Genomic DNA, 18,382 nt, shown 5'->3' with positions numbered 1-18,382 from the left:
AAAAAAGAGCACAGATAAAAAATGTAAAAAAAATTGATGGTATTTTATTATATGTCAATTTACCTTTCTATCCCCAAGGTCGTCTGCAGTAACTTTATCTGGAGATTTCTGCAAGATGTGAATGGTGTCTTTGAGGTTGTTAGTTTCTAAAATCTGACAAAGGAAAAAACGTAGAGTGCCAGGATTAGACTGATCTTATACTGAATATACAAACCACAGTGTTCATTGTGCGGTCACGGAATTTGGAGTTCATAGATGGGGACCATATTGTATTAATCAAAGGGGCTCTTACATCGGGGGGCAGCGGAATGCAAAGTTTACTGTCATATTCACAGCTGATTGAAGTGGGTCAGCCTCTCGTCACCTTATTTCTGTAATGCTTTTCCAATAAAAAAAAACCTTCTGACAACCTCAAATTTTAACACAGGGGTCTCAAACACTTGGCCCAAGGGCCACATGCGGCCTGCAGATATTGTAGACCCCTTGGCATCCCTGGTTCAAGCGGTGTTTTATTTCAGCCTTAGACGCACATTCAATTGAAATTATGTACCTGCTGTGGGCGTGGGGGAAGAAGCAGTGGCGAAGCTCCAGGTCACAGGAGGCAGGAGCCGGTTGACGCTGCTAATCCGTTTGCCCGCAGCTAAAGAGAAATAAATATTCACGACTCTCCACGCCCATGGGAGTGGAGAGCAGTAAATATTCAATTCTCTTTAATAGCGGACACCGTTAGCGCTGCCGCCGGCTTTCTGCAGTGGCCGGGTGATCACATTAAGAGAATAAATATCCACTGCTTTCCACACCGGGACTATAGGAGTGTAGAGCAGTGAATATTCATTCCCTTAAGTAGAGGGCACACATGATCACTCGGCTGCAGCTACTGTGCCCACTATTAAAAGATCAATGAATATTCACTGCTCTCCTGTTCGATAGTCCCGGGCATGGGGAGCAGTGAGTATTCTGGCAGCTGTCCTCTGCTTGTAGGCAGCGCATGATGTAACTGACATGTGCTGCTTACAAGCATAAATCAGCAGCTGGCATCAGAACAAGACGCTGCGAGGGTGTGCAAGGAAGTTAAGTAGGATGGTATAATTTTTTTAAATGTTTTTCTGAAGGGAATAGGGATTTTTCAGATAGGGATGGGGACCATGTATACCAGGATAGTGATGAGGGGGCCATGCATATCAGGATAGGCATGGGGATTATGTATATAGGGATTACTTTTTTCTATTTTCATCCTCTAAAACCTAGGGACATAACTACAATATGAGGACCTGGATGGGGACACGATTGCAATATGGGGACCTGGATGGGGCCATAACTACAAAATGGGGACCTGGATGGGGACATATCTACAATATGAGAACCTGGATGGGCAAATAACTACAATATGGGGACCAGGATGGAGAAATAACCACAATATGGGGACCTGAATGGAGCCATAGCTACGATATGGGGACTTGGATGGGGCCATAACTACAATATGGGGACCTGGATGGGGCCCTGGATGGGGCCATAACTACAATATGAGGACCTGGATGTGGACATATCTACAATATAGAGACCTGGATGAGGACATAACTACAATATGGGGACCTGGATATGGGGACATAAATACAATATGGGAACCTGGAGGGGACCATAACTACAATATGAGAACCAGGATGGGCATATAACTACAATATGAGAACCAGGATGGGCATATAACTACAATATGAGAACCAGGATGGGCATATAACTACAATATGGGGGGCCAAAATTACAATATGGGGACCTGGATGGGGACATAACTACAATATGGGGACCTGGATGGGAACATATCTACAATATGGGGACCTGGATATGGGGACATAACTACAATGTGGGGACATAACTACAATATGAGGGCACATTTGTTATTACCACATCCATAACGACCCAAGCTCTACATTTAATTTAAAAAAAAAACACATATGCAAAATAAAACAAGCACAATAGCCCTAAATGTCCCAAGACTAGGACATACAAACACACTACCAAAGTAAGGCACTCCGAGTGAACACACTACCTACATGCAGGGCTAGCAAATAATACACATGAATCATCTCCCCGAAAAACCAGCGGGTGTAATAACCCAAATGTGCTGACAGGCATGAAGAGTGCCTTACTTTGGTAGTGTGTTGGTATGTCCTAGTCTTGGGACATTTAGGGCTATTGTGCTTGTTTTATTTTGCACTATCTGAGGAATAGGAGTGCGATAGAGATTAAGTTCCATGCCTTATCCGCTTGCATATACCTGAGTGACGTTATTGTGTGTGCACTACCTTGGGCCTTTGAGCTTTATTTCCAGTTCATCCAGCGCTCCTGTATTATACTGAATGTATTTCTACCACAATATTCCTATATGTGTCTTATATGTTGTACATGCGTTTATTTTGACGCTTTGTACATTGAGAAATATGCTGTCCATATAGTATTTTGAGGAGTTTCTGCATACTTATGTTTCTTATTTTGTTTCCCCCTTTACCTGTTTACAGGCATATGCTTTATTTTAGGCATCAGTTTCTATGTGTTTTTAAATGTTTTTAATGTCCTTTTTCCCGTGTTAAACCTTAATAAAGCTGTGTTTTTGTACAAATCTTTGCTGTTCGGTGATCCCCATTTCATATGGCCTGTGCTTTTTCGTTTGTTTCTTGTATATTCATATTCTCAGGTCTGGGTTGGATCCCTTTGCTGGATATTCTGTGGTGCCCCCATATCCTAGTATTATGTCCAGAATGGCAGCGTTTCTGCTGAGGAAACTCATATATGGCTAGGAGACAGCTACCTTCATGTCAGGAGAGCAGCGCCTATGTGTGCAATGTCCATACAATGTGTGTAGAACTAGTAGTGACATATAATCACACACACTGTATCTTCAGGATGTGATGCCCACACTCACCTTGTCCATGAGTTGCTGAGCCACAGAAGAAGACTCTAAAGTGAACACCTGGAAGATGAAGATGTCACTTATCACATACAACACCGCAAAACATTTTATTTGTAGTAAAAAAAAAAAGAAGTCAAACGCCATTAATTACTGCTAGACTCAGGGACAAACTTCAGGTTTGGGGGTCCTCCAAGCTACGTGATCATATTCAAGTCATAAGGGTCTTCATTAGACTGCTGGGTGCAGACTACACTGCCAGACATTAGTTATGCTGGGGATATCCACACCCCACAGTGAGAACGGTATTATAGTGGGTGCTAGATGTCAGCACTATGGGGGGCACTGGATGTAACTACTGTGAGGGGCTCTATGATTTCTTCACAGACAGTACTAGCGACCATGGTCCCGATGTGGCAGACAAAGCCACATATCAGACACAATAGACTGCTATGAAACACTATTTCAATTCTAAACTTGAGAAATACACTTATGGGAGTGCACTGCAAAGATCTCTGCGGGTTCACTCGTAACACCATGAAAACAAGCAAGATTGTGTATCTGGAAAACAGGAGGAGGTTATAAAGTGAGAAATCAATCTAATAAGTAGGAATATTACCTGCGCTGCCCCAGCAGAGTGTGCCAGGATGGGCAGTGTGCTGCCGTCACTCACACACAAGCACACTGAGCTCGGACTCAGGATCTAGGAGGCAAGGGAAGAAACACAAGTGAAAAACAAGGACACACTCATCTAGAAAATTAGATTAATGGCAATCCCTAAGAGAGTATCATCACACGCAGAGAATAGGTCTCAGCTCTCGGACAGATGCCACGCTGCTTCTTATACTCAGACTAAAAGTGAATGCTGATTGGCTGTAGCTGCTCATGTGACAACCTCGCCAAACGATCAGTCCGGTAGAGCGGAGAGGGAGGAGCAGCACCAATCTGGGAAGGGAGTCTCCATTCGGCTTTTTTTCCCCTCTATCCTGGACTCATTAATAAGGGGTTGGCCAGTAGTGGACTACCGCCTGTTACTAGTAATTATAACCGTTACATACTGTAGGGTAATTACCGGTAAGATACCGCAGTAACACTCACCTTCTTTAAAGCTTCTTGGTACTTGCCCATTCTGTGTTGATCATTTAATTCCCCAAATCGTGCACGGTTCCAAGTGATGTGAGCCCCGCAGCGACAGGCAGGACTCTCTGCTGAGCTTGTGTCTGCCGCACTACAACGGTAACATGAGAGGGATTGTGATCTCACTGTAGCCTTTACATCCAGACGCAGCCGTGTTACTCCAGGTGGACCAAGGGGCACAGTGCGCTCATTTTGGTAGAGAGATATCTGCTTTTCACGCTTGTGCTTATTTCTCAAGTCTACCTTCAGACTGTCATATATTAGGTGGCAAAATGTTGGCGCTTTTAATGGTGCATGTAAAGCCACTGCCCTTTCTGTATTTCTGCTTTTCAAGTATACATTATGGTGCACTGAGAGTGTCCACAGGTACCCTATCTCACAGCACTGGTGTGTACCCCGTCTCAGAGCACCGAGTGTGTACCCTGTGTCACAGCACCGAGTGTATACCCCGTCTCACAGCACCGAGTGTGTACCCCGTGTCACAGCACCGGTTTGTACCCTGTGCCACAGCGCCGAGTGTATACCCCGTCTCACAGCACCAACCCTGCGTCACAGCACCGAGTGTATACCCCGTCTCACAGCACCGAGTGTATACCCCGTCTCACAGCACCGAGTGTATACCCCGTCTCACAGCACCGAGTGTATACCCCGTCTCACAGCACCGAGTGTATACCCCGTCTCACAGCACCGAGTGTATACCCCGTCTCACAGCACCGAGTGTATACCCTGTCTCACAGCACCGGTTTGTACCCTGTGTCACAGCGCCGAGTGTATACCCCGTCTCACAGCACCAACCCTGCGTCACAGCACCGAGTGTATACCCCGTCTCACAGCACCGAGTGTATACCCTGTCTCACAGCACCGGTTTGTACCCTGTGTCACAGCGCCGAGTGTATACCCCGTCTCACAGCACCAACCCTGCGTCACAGCACCGAGTGTATACCCCGTCTCACAGCACCAACCCTGCGTCACAGCACCGAGTGTATACCCCGTCTCACAGCACCAACCCTGCGTCACAGCACCGAGTGTATACCCCGTCTCGCAGCACCGAGTGTATACCCCGTCTCACAGCACCGAGTGTATACCCCGTCTCACAGCACAGAGTGTATACCCTGTCTCACAGCACCGGTTTGTACCCTGTGTCACAGCGCCGAGTGTATACCCCGTCTCACAGCACCAACCCTGCGTCACAGCACCGAGTGTATACCCCGTCTCACAGCACCGAGTGTATACCCCGTCTCACAGCACCGGTTTGTACCCTGTGTCACAGCACCGAGTGTATACCCCGTCTCACAGCACCAACCCTGCGTCACAGCACCGAGTGTTAACCCGTCTCACAGCACCGAGTGTATACCCTGTCTCACAGCACCGGTTTGTACCCTGCGTCACAGCACCGAGTGTATACCCCGTTTCACAGCACCGAGTGTATACCCTGTCTCACAGCACCGGTTTGTACCCTGTGTCACAGGGCCGAGTGTATACCCCGTCTCACAGCGCCGAGTGTATACCCCGTCTCACAGCACCAACCCTACGTCACAGCACCGAGTGTATACCCCGTCTCACAGCACCGAGTGTATACCCTGTTTCACAGCACCGGTTTGTACCCTGCGTCACAGCACCGAGTGTATACCCCGTCTCACAGCACCGAGTGTATACCCCGTCTCACAGCACCGGTTTGTACCCTGTGTCACAGCACCGAGTGTATACCCCGTCTCACAGCACCAACCCTGCGTCACAGCACCGAGTGTTAACCCGTCTCACAGCACCGAGTGTATACCCTGTCTCACAGCACCGGTTTGTACCCTGCGTCACAGCACCGAGTGTATACCCCGTTTCACAGCACTGAGTGTATACCCTGTCTCACAGCACCGGTTTGTACCCTGTGTCACAGGGCCGAGTGTATACCCCGTCTCACAGCGCCGAGTGTATACCCCGTCTCACAGCACCAACCCTACGTCACAGCACCGAGTGTATACCCCGTCTCACAGCACCGAGTGTATACCCTGTTTCACAGCACCGGTTTGTACCCTGCGTCACAGCACCGAGTGTATACCCCGTCTCACAGCACCGAGTGTATACCCTGTCTTACAGCACCGAGTGTATACCCCGTCTCACAGCACCGAGTGTATACCCTGTCTTACAGCACCGAGTGTATACCCCGTCTCACAGCACCAACCCTGCGTCACAGCACCGAGTGTATACCCCGTCTCACAGCACCAACCCTGCGTCACAGCACCGAGTGTATACCCTGTGTCACAGCACCGAGTATATACACTGCGTCACTAGGAAAATTTGAATTGATATGCAAATAAGGTGTTAGGCTTCTTTCACACTTCCGTCTTCTGCTGTGCGTCGTTGTGCAGTGAAATGACGTATTGATGGACGTCACGAAAATAGTTGAAAACATGTGTGATGCATCCAGTGTAATGACGGATGCATCGTTTGTGTTGTTGAGAGAGAGAGAGAGAGAGAGAGAGAGCTTTTTCCCGGATTTGAAAATCCTTCCGGCATGCTCAGAGGGGAAAAATGTGATACGTCGCTGGATTCCTGTGTGTGATGATCAGCGACGGATCCTGCGTCTGTAGGCTTCCAATATAGCCGACGCCGAGCAGCGCAGGATGCGTCGCAGACCGATTTTCCAACGTGCAGAAAAAACGTTCCTCTGAACGTTTTTTTTCCGCACGACGGACCGTTATTTTCCGACGGATCCAGTGCACGACGGATGAAACAGATGGCTATCCGTCACAATCCGTCGCTAATACAAGTCTATAGGAAAATGCAGGATCCTGCATTCTCAAAAATCGACGGATTGTGACGGAACCTGAAAGGCTTCTTTCGCACTTCCGTCGGTACGGGGCCGTCACAATGCGTCGGCGCGACGTACCGATGGACGTTGTGAAAATTCGGCACAACGTCGGCAGCAGATGCAGTTTTTCAACGCATCCACTGCCCATTGTAAAGTCCCAGGGGGGAGGGGGCGGAGTTCCGGCCGCGCATGTGCGGTAGGAAACGCAGGATCCGACGTACGAAAAAACGTTCCCTTGAACGATTTTTCAATACGAAGGTCCGCCAAAACACGACGCATCCAGTACAATACAAGTCTATACAATATGCAAGTCTATGCAATACAAGTCTATGGGCAAAAAACGCATCCTGCGGGTAGCTTTGCAGGATGCGTTTTTTGCGCAGAACGACACATTGCGACAAAGGCCAAACGACACAAGCGTGAAAGAAGCCTTAGAGGTATGGTAGATCTTAAACCTCTGTTATTCCTTAGTATAAGGAAGAGTTGCATACAAGTTTATAATTCATCTAGTCGGCTTAGCAGGTTTTGCTGCGATTACCTCGGATCTCTCAAGTCGTACCACACGCAGTAGTCATCTTGGTGAGCGATGAGACAAGTCTCCCCACCCTGCGTCACCTCTTTTTCCTCTGGCAGAAAGTAGACACACTGCATCCAGTGATCTCTCCACTAAAATAAGTTAGGAAAAAAGGAAAAATTAAGGGTGAGGCAGCAAAAGCATGTCTGAAAGATAAATGCTCGGATTACAAGGATATCACAAATGTAACACTGCTAAGGTAAATGTGCGCTTGTTGTACCATGTGGTCACTTTCTCTTGCACAAACTTGGGAGAAATGGGAGTTATCTTAACACACTCTAAGGAAACTTGTCATCAGGATTTGCCTTTGCGCTTTACATTGGACCCTATCCTCTAGCAGCCGTAAAGTACTGAAACGAGGTGTTATCTCCCCTGATCCAGGACTGGCCCTCCGCGCTGCCCTCATCTGTGCTTTGGCTGCTGCGCTGAGCTCAGCAGCAGGTGCTTGCTACAAAGCAGCGCCATGGAGCTCAGCGATTATCTGAAGCGACGATGCACGCGCTCAACGTGACATGACTGCTGCAGCCAAAACACAGAAACTGGGCAAGCGAGACAGCTGGCGTTGGATCAGGACTCTCGGGCTTTGTTATTTTACAGGCATTTGGGGTCCACTTTACTGACAGTGGAAAACCCCTGTAAAGATCTACAGAACCAGATGGAGGATGCCTCAACCTGACCTGAAACATTGTTGTTACACCTGAATATCCCCCTGTACAGTAAAGGAATCACAGATCTGCTCCTTACTGGCACAGGCTGCAGTGCAGGACACAACCTGACCTGAAACATTGTTGTTACACCTGAATATCCCCCTGTACAGTAAAGGAAGGAAGCACAGATCTGCTCCTTACTGGCACAGGCTGCGGTGCAGGATATAACCTGACCTGAAACATTGTTGTTACACCTGAATATCCCCCTGTACAGTAAAGGAATCACAGATCTGCTCCTTACTGGCACAGGCTGCAGTGCAGGACATAACCTGACCTGAAACATTGTTGTTACACCTGAATATCCCCCTGTACAGTAAAGGAAGGAAGCACAGATCTGGTCCTTACTGGCACAGGCTGCAGTGCAGGACACAACCTGACCTGAAACATTGTTGTTACACCTGAATATCCCCCTGTACAGTAAAGGAATCACAGATCTGCTCCTTACTGGCACAGGCTGCGGTGCAGGATATAACCTGACCTGAAACATTGTTGTTACACCTGAATATCCCCCTGTACAGTAAAGGAAGGAAGCACAGATCTGGTCCTTACTGGCACAGGCTGCGGTGCAGGATATAACCTGACCTGAAACATTGTTGTTACACCTGAATATCCCCCTGCACAGCAAAGGAAGGAAGCACAGATCTGCTCCTTACTGGCACAGGCTGCGGTGCAGGATATAACCTGACCTGAAACATTGTTGTTACACCTGAATATTCCCCTGTACAGTAAAGGAAGGAAGCACAGATCTGCTCCTTACTGGCACAGGCTGCGGTGCAGGATATAACCTGACCTGAAACATTGTTGTTACACCTGAATATCCCCCTGTACAGTAAAGGAATCACAGATCTGCTCCTTACTGGCACAGGCTGCAGTGCAGGACATAACCTGACCTGAAACATTGTTGTTACACCTGAATATCCCCCTGTACAGTAAAGGAAGGAAGCACAGATCTGGTCCTTACTGGCACAGGCTGCAGTGCAGGACACAACCTGACCTGAAACATTGTTGTTACACCTGAATATCCCCCTGTACAGTAAAGGAATCACAGATCTGCTCCTTACTGGCACAGGCTGCGGTGCAGGATATAACCTGACCTGAAACATTGTTGTTACACCTGAATATCCCCCTGTACAGTAAAGGAAGGAAGCACAGATCTGGTCCTTACTGGCACAGGCTGCGGTGCAGGATATAACCTGACCTGAAACATTGTTGTTACACCTGAATATCCCCCTGCACAGCAAAGGAAGGAAGCACAGATCTGCTCCTTACTGGCACAGGCTGCGGTGCAGGATACAACTGACCTGAAACATTGTTGTTACACCTGAATATTCCCCTGTACAGTAAAGGAAGGAAGCACAGATCTGCTCCTTACTGGCACAGGCTGCGGTGCAGGACACAACCTGACCTGAAACATTGTTGTTACACCCCAATATCCCCCTGTACAGGAAAAGAAGGAAGCACAGATCTGCTCCTTACTGGCACAGGCTGCAGTGCAGGATATAACCTGACCTGAAACATTGTTGTTACACCTGAATATCCCCCTGTACAGTAAAGGAAGTACAGATCTGCTCCTTACTGGCACAGGCTGCAGTGCAGGATATAACCTGACCTGAAACATTGTTGTTACACCCCAATATCCCCCTGTACAGGAAAAGAAGGAAGCACAGATCTGCTCCTTACTGGCACAGGCTGCAGTGCAGGATATAACCTGACCTGAAACATTGTTGTTACATCTGAATATCTCCCTGTACAGTAAAGGAAACACAGATCTGGTCCTTACTGGCACAGGCTGCGGTGCGGGATACAACCAGCCCGGCTTCATGCTGCAGTTGATTGTAGCTTCCGGGTCCATGTCAATGTCCCACCATGACAGTACCACTTGAGCTGCTCCACTGCCCAGTGATGTGAAGTGGACGATATGAGAAACTGCAGAGCTGCGGACCTGCTTGCTGAAGTCCAGTCTGGTGAAATAAATACACGATAATCAGAAATAGAAGCACCAATTTCACTTTCACCAATGAATACAGATATGAGATTATCTCGACAAATACATACACCCCCATCAATTAGCCAGTAAAGTATCTGGCAGCCTGCAGCTGTATGGCTCGTGACGCTACTCCGCCAGTACGCCCTGACATCGGCCCTCTATGGGGTCTGAAGACTGTAGTGGAGCCATGTAATGCTTAGCTTGTATTCCACACTGTCATACATAAATGACTACGTATAGTCTCCATGGTACATAGTGGTGATGGACTCTTCCTCCCATCACTTTCTTCTTACCGGAAGACAACTAAGATATCACTGAGAGGTGTGAAGTCACCCGGGCTCAGCTGGCTCAGCTGCACGTCACATACTGAGGAGGCTCCAGGACAGCTCTGCATTTCGGGAGGAGGCTGAATAATTCTGCAATCCAGCTGCATGGGTAAAAGTTTATTCCAACTCCAGAGCCTGCGGGATTCCACCACTTGAGCATAAATGGTGGCTCGGTGAGGAACAGCTTCCCAACGCTCCTGGTAAGAGAGGGGCAGAGATGATTGGTTGTATTGTAGTAGCACAGGACATGACTGCATGAATCTTAACCCATTATCTACCAATGTCCTTTTTTTGGGACGCCTAATCTTTTGATCCTAGCAACTAAGATTTTATCATTTTTATAATTAGGTCCAATTTTTTGTGTTGTGTTTGTAAAATAGGGATTTTTGTGTTACTCACCGCAAAATCGTTTTCTCCGAGACGCTCATTGGGGGACACAGGACTGTGGGTGTATGCTTCTGCCGCCAGGAGGCTGACACTAAGTAAACTTGAAAAAAAGTTAGCTCCTCCTCCATCGTATACACCCTGACACTGGCTACCAGAGACTCCAGTTTGGTGCAAAAAGCAGTAGGAGAACAAAACACAAAAAATAATATAACAGCATAAATACAGAAACTTTATGTCTAGAAAAGATCCTACTGACTAATGTAATCAGATATAACCAAAGCAGCCATAAGGCTACCAGGGAGGGAGCTGTGTCCCCCAATGAGTGTCTCGGAGAAAAGGATTTTACGTTGAGTAACACAAAAATCCCTATTTATCCTTCGCCTCATTGGGGGACACAGGACAGTGGGATGTCCTAAAGCAATCCCTGGGTGGGAAAAATAACTCACCAGTCAAAGACATCCAGATGATGGTTGTCTATAAATGCGCCACTGCCGCTTGAAGAATCCTTCTACCCAGACTTGCATCTGCAGAGGTCTGGGAGTGGACATTATAATGTTTGACAAACGTATGCAGACTAGACCAGGTCGCAGCTTTGCAAACCTGTTCTGCTGAGGCCTGGTGCCGAACGGCCCAGGAAGCCCCCACGGCTCTTGTTGAATGAGCCTTGATTCCGGCCGGAACCGTCATGCCCATGGTGCGATAAGCCTCCTGAATGGTCGCCCTTATCCACCTGGCCAGGGTAGATTTTGAAGCAGCGCATCCCTTCCTGCGACCCTGCGGAAGGACAAACAGAGCATCTCTCTGGCGAAAAGGAGCTGTTCGGGAAACGTACCTCCTCAGAGCCCTTACCAGATCCAACGTATGGAGAGCTTTTTCTACACGGTGCGTAGGTGCCGGACAAAAAGAGGGCAGAACAATATCTTCATTGATGTGGAATGACGAAACAACCTTCGGCAAAAAGGACGGTGCTGGTCTGAGAACTACCTTGTCCTGATGAAACTGCAGAAAAGGGGAACGACAAGAAAGGGCTGCCAGCTCCGATACCCGTCTTATGGACGTTATGGCCACTAAGAACACGACTTTCCAAGAAAGAAACATCAAAGAAATATCTTGAAGAGGCTCAAAAGGAGCGTTCTGTAAAGGCCTTAAAACCAGATTAAGGTCCCAAGCTTCCAAAGGAGTCCTATAAGGAGGGACCTTATGAGCGACTCCCTGGAAAAAAGTCCTGACCTGATGATTCGTAGCAATCTTGCGCTGAAAAAGGACTGATAAAGCCGAAATCTGCCTTTTAAGAGTACTTGGAGCAAGCCCAGAATCCAGGCCTGCTTGAAGGAAGGCTAGAATGTTCGGAATGGAAAAACGCAGAGGAGTCAGCCCGCACTCTCTACACCAGGAAAGGAACACCTTCCAAGTGTGATAATAAATCTTGGCCGAGACGGGCTTACGTGCACTGATCATGGTATCCGCCACTTCTTGAGAAAACCCTGCCTGGGTTAAAACCCAAGATTCAACGGCCAGGCCGTCAAACGTAGGACCTCTGAGTTCTGGTGGTAGATCGGCCCTTGAGATAGAAGATCCGGCCGATCGGGGAGCCGCCAAGGAACCCCGGCGAGAAGTTGTACCAGGTCTGCATACCAGGTCCGTCGTGGCCAATCCGGGGCGATCAGGATGGCCGGTGCACTCTCTGAATTTATTTTCTTGATTACCCTCGGGAGCAGTGCCAGAGGAGGGAACAGATAAGAGAGATGGAACTGGTTCCAAGACAATACCAGCGCATCCACGGCGATCGCCCGGGGGTCTCGGTACCGAGAGACAAAACTGGGCACCTTGGCATTCATCTTGGACGCCATTAGATCCACGTCCGGAGTCCCCCAAAGATGGCAAATCTGCAAAAATACCTCGGGATGGAGAGACCACTCCCCGGAGGCCAAACCCTGACGGCTTAGGAAATCTGCCGCCCAGTTTTCTTCCGCTGAGATTACAGAGTGATTCCTCTCTGCCCAGAATAGGATTTGCTTTACCTCCCGCATGGCTGCCTTGCTGCGGGTGCCCCCCTGGTGATTTATGTAGGCTACCGCTGTGGCGTTGTCCGATTGAATTCGGACAGGGCGACCTGCCAGAAGATGGTGGAAATGTAACAAGGCTAGTCGAACTGCTCGAATCTCTAAGATATTGATGGGGAGGGCTGATTCCAGAGGAGACCAGAGCCCCTGAGCAGTGTGATGAAAGAATACTGCTCCCCAACCCAGGAGACTGGCATCTGTTGTGACCACTAGCCAATTGGTTGGGGGGGAAGGGCTTCCCCCTGAGTAGAGATGAGCTGTTTAGCCACCAAGAGAGGGCCATCCTGGCCTGGAGAGACAACCGAAATCTGCGGTTGAGAGAGAGAGGATTTCTGTTCCACACTGATAGGATTGCTTGTTGGAGGGGTCGAAGATGAAGCTGCGCAAACGGAACCGCCTCTATAGTCGCAACCATCTTTCCTAACACCCTCATGCCAGACCGAATCGTATGAGGGCCTGGTTGTTGAAGACTCCTCACTTCCCGCCGAAGGGCTAGGACCTTGTCCTGGGAAGGATTGATAGGGCTTGAGAGGTGTCGAAGATCATGCCTAAAAATGAGATCTTCCGGGACGGCTGTAGGGATGACTTCCTTAAATTCACCAGCCAACCTAGACTAGAAAGGGTGTCCAGAGTGAAGCCGACATTTTCCCTGCAAAATTGAAAAGTCGGTCCCTTGATCAGCACATCGTCCAGGTATGGCAAGACAACTATACCTCGGGAGTGCAGAATGGAAACTACAGTAGACATGACTTTTGTGAACACCCTGGGAGCGGAGGTCAGCCCGAAGGGTAATGCCGTGAATTGAAAGTGTAGATTGTTTACGGCAAACCGGAGAAATCTTTGATGAGGTGGAAAGATAGGAATATGTAGATAAGCATCCTGAATGTCTACTGAGGCCAAAAACTCTCCCTTTTCCAAAGAGGCGATGACTGACCGGAGAGACTCCATTCGAAAGTGACGAACGCGGACAAACCTGTTTAAGAGTTTGAGATCTAGAATAGGCCTTACTGCTCCGTCCTTTTTGGGCACTACAAAAAGATTGGAATAAAAGCCCTGAAACCTTTCCTCCCTTGGAACAGGAGAAATGACACCGCTGATACGAAGGGACTCTACGGAATTGAACAGGCTTTGACGAAGAGACTTGGACCTGGGAAGACGGGATGGAAAGAACCGGGGAGGAGGCAGCTGAACCAGCTCTATTTTGTACCCTGATGATACGAGCTCTCCAACTCACTGGTCATGGATTACCTGAAGCCAGACCTGGCGAAATAAAAGTAGACGTCCGCCTACTCTGTTGGAGACACCCAGAGGGGGCCTCCAGTCACTTAGCCAAAAATCTTTGAGTCCTAGATCCTCTGGATCTAGTAGACTGGGGACGCATTCTTCCCCCCTGGCTGGCCGTATAAGGGGTCCGACCGTCTCGGTCCTGATTGGGTCGACCCTGCGCAGGAGAGCCTGATGCTGGGGCCCATCTAACGTAGCGAAAGGTTCTAAAACGGGCCTGAAATTGGCGACGAAAAGGCTGTCTAGACCTCTGCTGAGGAAGAAACTTACTCTTCCCTCCTGTGGAGTCAGAAATAAGCTGATCCAGCTTCTCTCCGAACAAACGACTACTCTGATACGGTAGGGATGTAAGAGATTTTTTAGATGTAGAATCAGCCCGCCAGGACCTTAACCAAAGGGCCCTTCTGATGGCAATAGCATTAGATGCAGCCGAAGAAGCACAATCTGCCGCATCTAAGGATGCGTTAATCAGATAACTACCAGCCATTGCTACCTGAGATGACACTTCTGCCAATTCTGGTGACAAATTACCTTCTTGGAGAGCCTTAGATAACGACTCTGACCAAGAAATCATAGCCCTGGCAACCCAAGTTGCTGCAAAGGAAGGAAAAAGTGCTGAATTTGAAGCCTCAAAGACGGAACGAGCCAAGCTCTCTATAAGACGATCCGTAGGATCCTTAATCGATGAGCCATTAGGGAGAGATAGCAACGTGTTAGAGGCTAAACGGGACACTGGAGGATCTACAGAAGGGTTTCCTGCCCAGTTACTACAAAGTTCCGCAGCAAAGGGATACCTGGCCTTCAGAACTCTTTTCCCTGAAAAACGCTTGTCCGGGTGCTCCCGATTGCGTTGAATCAGATCCTCAAACTCAGGGTGAGAGGAAAAAACCCTATGGGCCCGTTTAGCCCGCTTAAATGAGACCTTATGATCAGAGGAAGAGGCAAGCTCGTCCTCTATCCCTAAAGACTGATTGACAGCCTCAATAAGGCTATCTACCGACTCCTGAAAACCAGGTTTCTCAAAATTAAGAGACCCTTCTGACTCGTAATCAGTCTCAACTTCCCCGCTTTCTGCAGGGGAAGGAGAACGAGATACGGAACTCCAGGATGCGGAAGCACCTGAGTGCCTGGACGACGCTTTGCGAATCCGCTTTCCATGCGTCTGTCTAGAGTGAGTGCGGCCCCTGCAGGCCGAAGGCTCCTGAGACCCCGAGGCCCTCTCCGAGACAGGTGGACTACCGGCCCTGACTGCCGGGGTCTGCAGGGATTTGATTGCTTCAGTAAGGGACGCCATGGATTGAGACAAGGACGTGACCCATTCTGGCGGAGCTGCCCCAGCATCTGCTTGAGGAACCGGAGCGACTACTGGAGAACTGGCAGGGGGGGGCTCCTGGGCGCGTTCAGAGTCACAGGCCTCGCAGAGGCGATTACTTTGGGCGTGCGGGAAAGGGGCACGACAAGATACACAACCAGTAAAAAGAATCGTGTGAGTCTTAACCCTTCTAGACATAACGATCCGTAAAGCTATACCCAGGGCCAGAGACTGGGACAAAAAGAATGCTTCAGCCAGATGGAGGAAGAAGCACTTACCCCAGTCCTGTGTCCCCACGAGTACCGTGATGGATCCTGAAAGCACAATGCGGAGCCCAAAAGCGCTGTCTTATATGCACAGCAGGCCTTAGGGGGGAGGGACCGCCAAACGATGCTGCAGCCTGGAGCATCCCCGAAGCCGGGGCCTCAATTTTTCCCCCCTTAGAGCGAGGAGAGCCGGAACCGGAAGTGACGCGCCGGAGGGGGCGGAGCCTCACAACGCGGTCCGATGGCCGGAAGTCCCGGCTCCAGGAGGCTGCCCCACGCCCGAAGCAGCCAGGCAGGGCCGAAGCCTATGGGGGGACAGCGGCGCCGATCATACCCGCAGCGCCGCTCCTAACGCCGCGCGCCGCCGGACCACGCTGCAGCGCCACCGTCATAACGCCACAGCGCCGGACAACGCTGCAGCGCCGCAGACCCAACGCAGCAGCGCCGGATCACGCCGCAGCGCCGACTCACCAAGACGCCGGCCTCAGCAGCGCTGAAAAAGGCACCGCACTCCCGGAGGACGCAGCAGCAGGTAATGCCAGGAGCCCCCCTTGTCATACTGCACTCATCGAGGGGTAGAACCAATGACGGTGCAGGAACCCTATCTCCATTATCCCCAGGATAAGGAGAGGGACCGTCCACCACCCCAGCTAACACCCGCAGGGGTGTAGAAATCAGGGGGGAACACACGGACATCTTACGGGCACCTGTACAGCCTGGAGTCTAGCTACCTCAGGGTGGTCAGGGCTAAGTCCGGTGAATAATCCCACGTAGCGGGGAAGGATACGTGGAGAAATATCGCACGTACTTGCCCGTTGATGGTTTGGGGAGATCGGACCCTCAAAAAGGTCCGTCGCCCCTTCAATCCAAAGATGTTGAAAAATCGGGTCCAACGATCCAGGACCCAGAGATGTGCCTCCTTGAGACACTAAGCATAAACTGGAGTCTCTGGTAGCCAGTGTCAGGGTGTATACAATGGAGGAGGAGCTAACTTTTTTTCAAGTTTACTTAGTGTCAGCCTCCTGGCGGCAGAAGCATACACCCACTGTCCTGTGTCCCCCAATGAGGCGAAGGAGAAATGAATGTTTTCAAAATAGGAAATCATGTCATTGTCATTTTTAATTGAATATTGGGACGCCCTTTTCTGATAAATCCGTAAAATGAAAATTCCTAATTTGGCAAGTAATGGGTTAAAGGGATTTTCTGCATTTACTCTCGCTTTTCACCCACGATCTGGCCATGAGTTTATGATCTCCACTGTTCCATCACACGCATGACATCTCTGTGCCAATAATGTTGCACAGATTTGTAGTCACAGCTTCACGCTCAAATTATAGTTCCCAACAATTTTTTACTTTTAATATTCATCTGTAAAAAAAAAAAAAATGATCGTTAGAGTCCCCAAAATAAAACGGGGCGTACTAGCCGAGTCGTGCAGACTCGACCGGAGAGGGACCATCCAGCTTGTTATCAGCACACAGTTCCTGCATCTCTAATGGTATGGGGCTGCCTTGGTGGCTATGGCAAGGGCAGCTTATACATCTATAAAGGCATTATCAATAACATACAGTATGCTCCATCCAGACATCGCCTTTTTCAGAGACGACCTTGTTTATTTCAGCAGGACAATGCTAAACCCCATACTGCATCCATCCATCCAGCATGGCTCCACAGGAGAGTTCTGGTGATGGACGGGCCGCCCGCAGTCCAGACCTTGCTTTCACCAACAGAAAACATTTGGTACATTATGAAGCAAAAATCCAGCAACGACCCAGAACCTTGAACAACAAGAATCCTACATCAGACCAGAACGGGACAACATTCCTCTCCCAAAACGGTAGCAATTGTCTCCTCACCTCACAGACTGATGTAATAAGATGGGAAACTACACAATGGTGGACGCGGCATGGGCACTACTTTTTAGAAATGTGTTGCTGCCAATAATTACTAAATTAGGAAATGTTTTCAAGTGAAATGAGAAAATGTCCAACGTTCAACTTCTGATCTGTGTCCTATTGTGAATAAATAATGGCGATAAGAAACTTCCTAATCATTGAATTCTTCTTTTCTTTATCTATAACACAGCGTCCCAACCTTTTTTGAATTGGGGTTGTAAAAAGATTCTTCATTCTGTGCGGATCCACCTCCTAATAAAGCAATACAGTAGCCGCAGCTCAGCTTTCCTGTTTTCACCCCCCAATGCCCTGCACAGATATCGGCTTACTCCATACGGTGTATTACAGTATGCAGGACGCTGCTGGGCTCTCTACACACAACTTCAGGCAACTAGCCTGGTAATATTTGTAATCCATGCTGATGCAGGGAAATTGGACTCAAGTATGAGGAAGGCAAAGCCCCCGCTGCAATCAAGACGTTTTAAAAAAACCAAATCCATCTGTTGGCCCTAAAGAAGATAGGGAGAAAGCCGTAAATATCATCATTTTTTTCCATTTACCTGCATAAGATTATGCTGTGCATGTTCATAGCTAGGCAATGCCCCCTCTCCGATAAGTTCTGTATCAAACAGTTCTGTGATTAGTATGTTGGCTCGCCGAGTCATGTCTCCATCTGCCAAAGAATATGCATTTTATCAGCTTCTAACAATAAAAAGACTTCTCGCAATTTGGTAAC

General features: G+C 48.9%; 1 protein-coding gene across 2 annotated transcripts in view; it reads right to left on the bottom strand.

Moving 5' to 3' along the window:
• Positions 1-18,382, bottom strand: part of PRMT7 (protein arginine methyltransferase 7) — a 126,679-nt gene that overhangs the window by 25,544 nt on the left and 82,753 nt on the right. For both annotated transcript variants that reach the window (XM_069740322.1, XM_069740321.1), the window contains exons 6-13: positions 18,207-18,319; positions 10,407-10,636; positions 9,907-10,087; positions 7,384-7,511; positions 4,001-4,130; positions 3,522-3,605; positions 2,918-2,965; positions 64-153 (exon numbers count right to left, since the gene is read on the bottom strand). In XM_069740322.1, coding sequence (XP_069596423.1) covers positions 64-153; positions 2,918-2,965; positions 3,522-3,605; positions 4,001-4,130; positions 7,384-7,511; positions 9,907-10,087; positions 10,407-10,636; positions 18,207-18,319 — 1,004 coding nt within the window. The remainder of the gene's footprint in view (positions 1-63; positions 154-2,917; positions 2,966-3,521; positions 3,606-4,000; positions 4,131-7,383; positions 7,512-9,906; positions 10,088-10,406; positions 10,637-18,206; positions 18,320-18,382) is intronic.

Source organism: Ranitomeya imitator, chromosome 9 (genome assembly GCF_032444005.1).
Source record: "Ranitomeya imitator isolate aRanImi1 chromosome 9, aRanImi1.pri, whole genome shotgun sequence".
In the NCBI taxonomy this organism is placed as follows: domain Eukaryota; kingdom Metazoa; phylum Chordata; class Amphibia; order Anura; family Dendrobatidae; genus Ranitomeya; species Ranitomeya imitator.
This window is presented reverse-complemented; position numbering and strand designations above follow the sequence as displayed.